This window comes from Orbicella faveolata, unplaced genomic scaffold (genome assembly GCF_042242905.1).
Source record: "Orbicella faveolata isolate gen_17 unplaced genomic scaffold, um_ofav_v1 contig_48, whole genome shotgun sequence".
NCBI classification, from domain to species: domain Eukaryota; kingdom Metazoa; phylum Cnidaria; class Anthozoa; order Scleractinia; family Merulinidae; genus Orbicella; species Orbicella faveolata.
In genome coordinates this window covers 15,522,252-15,532,500 of record NW_028301578.1, presented here as the reverse complement: position 1 = coordinate 15,532,500, position 10,249 = coordinate 15,522,252, and the positions used below count along the sequence as shown (strand labels likewise).

General features: G+C 38.7%; 1 protein-coding gene across 3 annotated transcripts in view; it reads left to right on the top strand.

Annotated features, from left to right (window-relative positions):
* LOC149096685 (uncharacterized) overlaps positions 1-1,183 on the top strand; it is a 21,324-nt gene extending 20,141 nt beyond the window's left edge. For all 3 annotated transcript variants that reach the window (XM_089280789.1, XM_089280788.1, XM_089280790.1), the window contains exons 3-4: positions 111-197; positions 458-1,183. In XM_089280789.1, the coding sequence (XP_089136915.1) occupies positions 134-197; positions 458-915 (522 nt within the window). In that variant the 5' untranslated portion in view covers positions 111-133 and the 3' untranslated portion in view covers positions 916-1,183. The remainder of the gene's footprint in view (positions 1-110; positions 198-457) is intronic.
* Positions 1,184-10,249: the final 9,066 nt, after the last annotated feature.

Sequence of the window (10,249 nt, the reverse complement as noted above, 5' to 3'; positions counted from 1 at the left end):
CATTTTCCTACTGATCTTACGTTCCTACTTATCCCTTTGTTTCGACTTATCCTACGTTCGGACTGATTCTGTATTTCTAATCTCTCTGCTATGGTTATTTTATTTTCTAGATTCTCGTACCGTGCTGCACATCATGGACCAAAGGTTAATTTTTGTGGCTATGATGCTCTTGATACTCCCTTCCATTGCTGCATTGGGTAAGAAGACGTTTATTTTATTTATTTACTTTTTTTGTTTAAAATCTGTATCAGTTAAATTTAGTCGAGATATTTTTTTTTGGAGGCGGGGATAGCTGAAAGTGTGAAAAAGAAAGGAAAAGAGCATTGCAACTTGCAAAAACAGTCAGTATTTGAGTACGAAACAATAGTTTGAAAATGACGCGATTTATTTTGTAAATGTAAGTTTGTACATCAATTCACTGATTCATTTACTAACTCTTCCACTCATATATCTTTAGATTCCTGGGTCAAAGTGAATTCCCGTCCTGTATGTTTTGGCGCCAAGGATAACACGTTTGGCAGTTTCAACGTTCCTTACGGTGGCAAGATAGCCGCTGTAAAATTGGTCTACCTAAGCGGTTACGTGACCTGCTCTAAAAGCGTATTTTCCTACTGGTCTTTCTGGGGCTGTGGTAACCATCCTTCAGTACCAAAACACGTTAATGTAATCATAACAACTCCAAGCAATACCATTATTACGCCAGTAAGCCCGTTTCTCAAGAATCACCCTGGAAAGTGGTACGAGTTACCCGAATATAACTCGTTTTCTCCTGAGATTATCCTGCCGCGTTTTTCTCCTTACTCGGTGAGCTCAGGCCAAGAGTTGCGAGTGTGGTATGGTGAGGATTTGGCGGACAGAAGTGAAAGCGACAATGGAGGACTGGTCTGCTGTGATGTTTATGGCCTCTATATCTAAAAATACTGGCACGTTTTCAGTTACAAGAATCAGGCAAATTTTTTGACTGAAAGTATTCAATTTTCACTTTCTAGTTGCAGCAATTAAGAGATCAATTAATTCTTGTAATATTTAGTATTAGACAAATTGCTTCATGTACTTGAAGGGAAAGGGAAAGCGGAGATAAGAAATGTAGAAAGCTGTTAAACGAATGTGTTTAAAGTAAGTGATTTGATGGCAATATTATTGTACACCATAAGGCTAAGCACATAAACAAGCTAAAATAAAACGAGGACATAAATGAAAAAAAGTTGTTCATCGTTTCTCTTCTGCTTTACAGTTGCTAGGGTCATGACGGAATGCTTCATTTTCGAAATAAGGTGCAGAAATAAGGAGCAGAAATAAGGTGCAAAAATAAGGTGCAGAAATAAGATGCAGAAATAAGATGCAGAAATAAGATGCAGAAATAAGGTGCAGAAATAAGATGCAGAAATAAGGTGCAAAAATAAGATGCAAAAATAAGATGCAGAAATAGGGTGCAGAAATAAGATGCAGAAATAAGATGCAGAAATAAGATGCAGAAATAAGATGCAGAAATAAGATGCAGAAATAAGATGCAGAAATAAGATGCAAAAATAAGATGCAGAAATAAGATGCAGAAATAGGGTGCAGAAATAAGATGCAGAAATAAGGTGCAGAAATAAGGTGCAGAAATAAGATGCAGAAATAAGGTGCAGAAATAAGATGCAGAAATAAGATGCAAAAATAAGATGCAGAAATAGGGTGCAGAAATAAGATGCAGAAATAAGATGCAGAAATAAGATGCAGAAATAAGATGCAGAAATAAGATGCAGAAATAAGATGCAGAAATAAGATGCAAAAATAAGATGCAGAAATAGGGTGCAAAAATAAGATGCAGAAATAAGATGCAGAAATAGGGTGCAAAAATAAGATGCAGAAATAAGATGCAAAAATAAGGTACAGAAAAAAGATGCAGAAATAAGGTGCAGAAATAAGGTGCAGAAATAAGGAGCAGAAACATGGTGCAGAATCCCGTGCAAAATTAAATGTGTAGCCGTGCAAGAAAAGTCACAATGTGCATGGAACTAGGATTTAGTAGGGACTGCGGAAACCATTTTAAATGGTAGGGCTAGGGCTAGGAAACATAGCCAACGGAAAATATGTGTCAGCCAGCAGTTTTGCAAAAGCATTTTGAGGAAATAATCTCGACGATCATATAAATTTTTTCTCTGTCAAATATGAAAAGGCCAAGTAAATCTCTCTTTACTATTGTTAGGACGAATTACAACAATGGCAGAAAAATGCTACTTGCTCTTTTTTTTCTTTATCCCGTAGAGTTAAGACCCCACATCCACAAATCTAAAAATATAGGCACCCAATGGGTACTTGTGTCTGCATGTATTGTAAACATAGCAGATTCAAAAATAGAGCTCGAAATGCAATTCAGGCGCACACGATAGTTTCCATAATTTCTAAACGTAGTGAGAGATGAATTTGGATCGGCTTTAGGGGACTAAAATTCACGATCAAGTATAACGCAGTTGGCGTGCAAATCTACCACGCCACTTGAAAATAAGCCATTTCCGTATTACCTTTAGCCTGTTTCACAAAACGAGTCCAGGGAGCCCATCCTTTCAAATGAAAAGGAGATTTCGTTCACATGCAAATTAAACTCATTGTCATATGAATAGTCGGAACACCAGGCCGGCCTCGCTTGGATAGTGAGGCTTGAGGCAACTCGGAAATGGGCTATCAGGCAATAGATCTACATGTAAGAATCAACTTTTCCTGTGTACAAAATTTTAATAAACCAATGCCAAATGGACGATAAAGGTAAAACGTCAAGTCTGCATAGGAGCCAAGTGACCTGTCAGGCCGGACCTTATCCCGGTTTCTGCAGTGTGAAGCGACGAGGAGTATTTTTTTTCCACTATGGATGGGATGCTAGTCCATCGCAGGGTTACCCACAGCATTAAGTTCGCCGGTACCCATTTATAAATCTGGGTGGAGAGAGGCACTGTGACAATAAAGCTGTGTCTTGCCCAATAACACAACGCAATGTCACCCGATAGGGCTCGCACCCGGACCGCTGGATCCGGAGACGAGCGCACTAACCGCGAGGCCACCGCGTCTCCTACAATAAATTATTTACGTTAATGTGACAAGCTAACACATTAGTCTCCGTGAACTTAAACAAGGCAGATCAAATCTCGCAGGCGGTGGCCAAAACCGAGTTGCAACTGTCATGATTATGGACTGAAAAATAAACAATATCGATCGCAGCTGTTTCTCTTTTGAAGATTTATCAAAGGAGAAAAAAATATTCATGATAAAAAGCCACTTAGGTTTTATTTGAGCTAAGGTGATAATCGTGAGTGATTACCGAGAGTTGAGATCGAAACGATAAATAATAAACCTCGCTGGGTAAGTTGTACTGTGTTTCTAAAACTGAAGGCATACCGTATGCTCTATGTTTTCACCGATATACCAGAGAAAGTCGTCCTAAAAAAAATGTAGAAGCGTATTCAACAATCCCGAGAGGTATTGTGGGTAGTCATAGTTATCCGTTGTTTGATTGAAGTTCACGGTGCATGATTCACTGTGACAGAATTTAAACACCATGAACTTAGGGGAAGTGAAGTGATACTCCATTTGAAAACATCCGACTAAAACAAACTTGATGCTCACATTTCAAGTCGTCTTTTCGTTCGACATGTTAAGATGGTGCGGAGTCAGGTTTACAAACAAAGCCTGTTTTAAGTTGAAAGCTATCGTTAAAAGCCATTATACACACTCCTGACCTATCCTGATTTATTTACGCAGGCAAAGTTGACTCTCTGACAATTTAAGTTATTGGTTATAAATAAAGCTAAATTTAAAAATGTGTTCATCGTTTCTGGGTAAACAGTTTTAGAACCACACGTTAAAAGAAAGCTTATATCACAATCTGTGGAAAAATGCTGTCGGTTTTAATTTGTTTAGATGGCGTCCCCAAACCACTAATGGGCTACGTTTTGACAACAAATTATCACAAACAAATGAAAAGAGTTGGCAATGTTTGACTTCTCTCAATTAAGCAAATCCACAGATTACGTAAACAGTCTTAAGAAAAGCTCTTTCACTGAAGAAATTTTAATCACTCTTCAAAGAGGAATAAGTATTGACGGAGTAGTTATTATCGTCTCTTGGTATTGCTGAAAGCTTTATTCAAGTTATTTTTAATCGCTATTATTATTTTTTTGCTTTTTTTCGTTCTTCACCCAATTTGGTGCTAAACTGACAAAGCTGTTATTCTCTCCTGTTTTATGTTTAAGCATTTTATCGCTTATTATCACTGTTAATTTAAAGCTAAGTGACTTAGCCGCTGAAACGGAAAAACCTTGCAAAGGACAGCCCGTTTCTCAGCTTTCATAGAATTTTGCAGATGTCCAATCTCAGCTATCAGTTGCAAGAACGAGTAATATTTTCAGCTTTGGTAAAATGTTGATCCATCATTTAATCTAAACACCACCAAGATTCTCGTTCCATCCGTACTACAGAAAATTATTTTCCGTATATTTACAGAACTAAGGACCTTTTCACGATTTCATGATCAGACATTTCTCATCTCATTTCTGTGATTATTTTTTAGACTCTCGTATCGCAGGACAAGTCATGGATCAAAGGCTAATTTTTGTGGCTATGATGCTCTTCATAGTCCCTTCAACTGCAGCACTGAGTAAGAATCTCTCTCTCTCTCTCTCTCTTTCTCTCTCTCTCTCTCTCTCTCTCTCTCTCTCTCTCTCTCTCTCTTTCTCTCTCTCTCTCTCTCTCTCTCTCTCTCTCCCTCCCTCCCTCCCTCCCTCTCTCTCTCTCTCTCTCTCTCTCTCTCTCTCTCTCTCTCTCTCTCTCTCTCTCTCTCTCTCTCTTTCTCTCTCTCTCTCTCTCTCTCTCTCTCTCTCTCTCTCTTTCTCTCTCCATAGGTATCGTCAGGCACTTTTGTAACTTTTGCCTCCTTTTGCAATAATTTGTCCATTTTTACGAGTTAACGCACAACATGTTGTCAGTGGAAGCCTTTCACAATGAAGCACTTGCACACCAACATTCAACAAATAACTTTAAAATCAAAGAGGTTAAGACGCTTTATTATGGCAAGAGGGTTACAAAAGGTCCCTACACCGTGGTAAGCACTTTTTAAAAAGCCTTCAGATCGATTTCTGTACGAAGTTGTAGCTATTACCTTACCATTTATATGCTACACGATTCTCTTAATTACCACAGTAATTTAAATTCAAGATATTGCGTCCCAGAAAATTTTGTCGTGTATGTATATGACTTTTCATGTCCATGAAAAGAATCAGGATTCGGAAAAAGCCCGTTTTTTGTATCGTCAGTTTCAAAAAGTGACTGAGCCACTTTGAATGAACCAGCATCCACAAAATTATCAGGAAAGTTTTAGACGTCTTTTGTGAATCTGACAAAGAAAACGAGAAGTGAATTGGATGTTTTCTGACTTTTTGGCGAATGTTTTAAATTACCTATGTCTTAAAAGTGGCAACGTTACAAAAGGTCCCTATTTGCTAGAAGTTCCAGCAAGTGATTTCGGGTTAATTTCTTTAGAGATCAGAAACAAAAGGGCAACCAATCTAGACATTACTACAGTAGAAATAAGTGATAAAAATTTCAGGTCTTTCCTATAAAACGCAAGGGAACCAGCACCACGAAAAGGGTTTATACAACCTTGCCGCATATTACGTTATCGGGGATAGGGATATATTGGCTATACAATTGAATGTGTGACTCATTGCATTGGTGAATGACCATGAAAGGTATACTGGGAAAAGCTTTACATGCAAGAACCTTGCTTGTATGCTTTCCTACATACCAGAAAGGCATCCAAAAGGAGCGTTGTTCATTAATAGTGCGAGCGTTTATAGATTGATCATACCGTTTGTCAAACAACTACCCAAAGGCTCTAGAAGAAACTAAGGCTCAAATTTAATCATGAATATCCTCAAAAACAACGGGAATGGGATGGACGCAATTGATTACATTAAAAGACAAAGGCAGCAACCAGAAGGTACTGCGATTAGTAACGCAAAATAAGATGCACCACGCCTGTAAGTCACGCGCAACTCAGGACCGCTCATATAGTTTTCTTTAGCGTACATCTCATGAACATCTTAGGAAATTGTTTTTGTATGGTTGGCCTGCCATTTCATCTCTGTTTTTATTTAAATTGTTCTTTTTGAGAGGATTTTGCAGAGTTTTGTTTAATCCAGGTGTCTAGGGAGGAATTCCCAGTAAGGGTTTGGTTAAGATGTAAAAGGGAGCGGCTGAATAAATGCTAACGCCCCCTTTTCCTCTTAAAAAATTTACATAAGTCATACGTTATTAGTGTTACTCGCTAAAGGCTATACTAAGAAACCATCTCCTTTTCTATGGGTTTTAGTGTTATTTTTAGGTAACTTTATTTTATTAGTCTCGATTATTTTGAATTTTTCGAGTAGCTCAAAAAGCGCAGTCGTTTAGCTCCAACGCACGGTCGCACTTGTATACTACACTGCACTGCACCGCACTACGCTGCACTACGCCACGTGTATCAGGTGTATATGTCTTTGTTCGGCTCATCAAAAAGCCCACCTTATTAATCACTCAGATATTTTGCCTGATAAATGAGGTAGGTTATTGTATTTCATGGCGTAGAAGTGCGCGCATGAATCAGTTGATGGGCCCTTAAACTTATCACTGCTAACAAGCAAGGCGAGTGGGTTCAACATTTTTAGTCAACAGTATGCCTGTCCAGATTGTTCTAGTAAATTGCAGCTAACTTGTTCCTACCAAAAGGAAACTTATATAAGATAATCGCAGTTACTGAAAATACATTTCTGCTAAATCTGAAAAGTTGTTTTCAAAATTAAGTTTCTCTATGCAGAGAAAAAGCGTCACGTATTTGATTGTTTGCTACGAAGTTTTTTCACATTCCCAAAGGTTGCAATAAGTTGCCAGGCACAATCTTAAATAGGCCCATTGAAGAAGGCGATCAGGGGTTATCGCGGACTACACCTCTCCCTGGCTGTCTGTACCTCGATTTGTTATAAAATTCTTGTATGGCAAGTTATTTGCAACTATGGTATCTTGTTCACATTGGGTTGAGTTAATAGGGAGGTTAAGCATGACGTTTACGGCAAACAGCAAAAAAGGAACTTTTGCCGCCTGTCTTCAGCTGTCCGTACACTAGAGAGTGAAAATATTTGTATTTGCATTGAATAAAAGAAGACATTTTTCTATTTTTTGTGTGATTTATTTAAGGATTAGAAGAAAAGAATAAAAAATCAGCGGTAATCTTTGCCATTTGCCGTCTGCCGTAACCGCTATGCTTAAACTCTCTAATGTTTAACACACGTTCAGTTCCAATGAGTAAATATTAAAGACAGAGATAATAGAATGTTTTTCAATACCTTTTCAGCACGAAACTTTGGTAATTACAACAGCCAATGGTAGTTTACTTGAATGATTCTTAACATACATTGGTGGCGCGATATTTCCAAAATCGTGTCATCTTTACAAGCCAAAAAATCACACTTTTCTAGCCGAGGCTTTAAGGGAATACCTCAAGGGGAAATGTATGGGACTTCAGGTACGTTACATCTATTGCCCCTCTTTTCACGGTATGTCTTGCCAACAATTTGACTTGAGAAAGCGCAATCACATTTATTGCTACAAAGATTGTAGACTTCAACTTTAGTTGTATTCAGCAAGCTGGGATAGCCAAAACGCCCGACTTTGAAAATTTCCAGTTATTTTCTTTAAACAGAGTGTAGAATATGGGCAACTAAACAAGCCTGCAAGTTTATCACATCCCATCAGCATCAACAAGCTATTTATTTTGTTGTAGTTGATTTCCTATGAAATAAATGAATATGTTAGTTCCAGTTATGTTAACAAGAGTAACTAAATTGCACCTTGTTCTTTGAAAATTTCTGAGCAGCACAGGGAGTAATAAAATTAATTAAAATTTTAAAAATGTGTGCTTCAGCTTCAATTTGAACTACTTGGAAATTCTCGTTCATTATTAATCAAAAAAAGAAATGAATAAAGTGAGATAAGTGTACTTAAGGTTATCACAGTTTATCATGTGGATAACCTGATTTCTCAAGTCTTATTTTCACTAGCAACACAAGCAGAAGCGTATGCACAAGTGCAAGCACAAGCGTAAACACAAGCGCAAACACAAGCGTATCCAAAAGCACAAGCGCAGGCACAAGCACAAACGCATGCACAAGCACAAGCGCATGCACAAGCACACGCGCAAGCACAAGCGTAAACACAAGCGAATGCACAAGCGCAAACACAAGCGCATGTACAAGCACAAGCGCAGGCACAAGCGCAAACACAAGCGCATGCACAAGCACAAGTGCACGCGCGAGCGTAAACACAAGTGCAAACACAAGTGCAAACACAAGCGCAGGCATAAACACAAACGCAGGCACAAGCGCAAGCACAAGCACAAACACAAGCGCATGCACAAGCACAAGTGCACGCGCAAGCGTAAACACAAGTGCAAACACAGGCGCATGCACAAGCACAAGCGCATGCACAAGCACAAACGCAGGCACAAGCGCAAGCACAAGCACACAAGCACAAGCGCAAACACAAGCGCAAGCGCAAGCGCAACCATAAGCGCGACCACAAGCGCATGCACAAGTGCAAGTACAAACGTAAAGACAAGCGCATGCACATCCACAAGCACAAGCACAAGCGCAAACACAAGCGCATGCACAAGCACAAGAACAAGAGCATGGACAAGCACAAGTGCAGCCACAAGCACAAGCGGAGGCACAAGTGCGTGAACAAGCGCAAGCACAAGCGCAAACACAAGCGCAAGCACAGTAATTCTTACTTTATAATGAAAACGGCCTTGACGCGGGCAAAAGCACAAACGCAGGCTACAAGCACAAAGATCAAAATGTTTCCTTTTCTTGCGCTTGCGCTTATGCTTATGCTGCAACAAGTGAAAATGAAGTATCGCTCAGTAATAACACAAACACAAGGATATTTACCACACCTGGTTATGTTTGGTCAATGAAAATACTGGATCCAGATCACCTCGCGCCTAAACAGTTTGGAAGGTTCGGATGATTTTGCTTGTGCATGTGTTTGGGTCAAATTGCGTTTTCACTTGAGTCATCCCTGTTGCTTGAGTTTGTGTTTGCGCTTGTGCTAGAGTCGCTAGTAAAACCAGGTTTTAAAAACGGGAACAAAAGAATCAAAAATGCTCAAAAATGCTCATAATTAAAAAAGTGCCAGTTTGTTACAAAAGTGCCCTATATTGTTACAAAAGTGCCCTATATTGTTACAAAAGTGCCCTATTGTTACAAAAGTGCCCTATCAAGAGTTACAAAAGTGCCCTAGGTTACAAAAGTTCCCTACCTTCGTTACAAAAGTTCCCTATCGGGTTACAAAAGTTCCCTTTTGTGGTTACAAAAGTGCCCGTTCTTATGGCTCTCTCTCTCTCTCTCTCTCTCTCTCTCTCTCTCTCTCTCTTTCTCTCTCTCTCTCTCTCTCTCTCTCTCTCTCTCTCACTGTAGATTGTTGTCTGCGTAGTTGCTACCTTTTCTCCTTTCACCTTTTTAAATCATTTAAACAACATTAAAATGTGTTTTGTTGATGTCTACCTTGAATTTAAACTTCTTTTTGACGGCAATACTGAAATGAAGAGAATGTCGAGCACCGTGAAGCTAATAGCGCGCGTTTTATCCGACCAACGTAGCAAATACTCAATCGTAGGTACAAAGACCCAAAAAAACGAATAAATTTTCGGGTTTGGCAAATTCTGAAGGTCATTTACGAAAAAATAGTATCCATCCAAGCCCCCGTCAATCTGAAATATTTTTTACGGTGACAAAGTGTTCTTTTTTAACAAAATACGATGATTTGATGACATTTAAGCACAAAAGAGGATAGATCTGACAAGTGACATGCTCTAAAGGAACAAAAAAATTAAATATCTTTCTCTGATTTTGTTATTTTTAGACTAATTTGAAACCTTTCATCGTCCTCTTTTGTGAACTAAGGTTTGCGTTGTTTCATTGAGTCTTTCGTTGTTTTTTTATTACTTTTTGAGCTTAAATACTTTGATGGATAATGCCCTTTAGTGCTTTTATATTCTTAAATCATCCGTGTGCCTTGAAACTGAAGTTATAAAACACGTGATCTACCCTCTGAGTAAGAGATCATAAAAACTTGATGTAACTGGTTAGAATACAAGCATTCTTTTTTTTTTTTTTCCCCAGTGAATGAAGAGGTATAAAAGTTATTGGACCACGCATAAGTGGCTAAAGTAGAGAAGGCA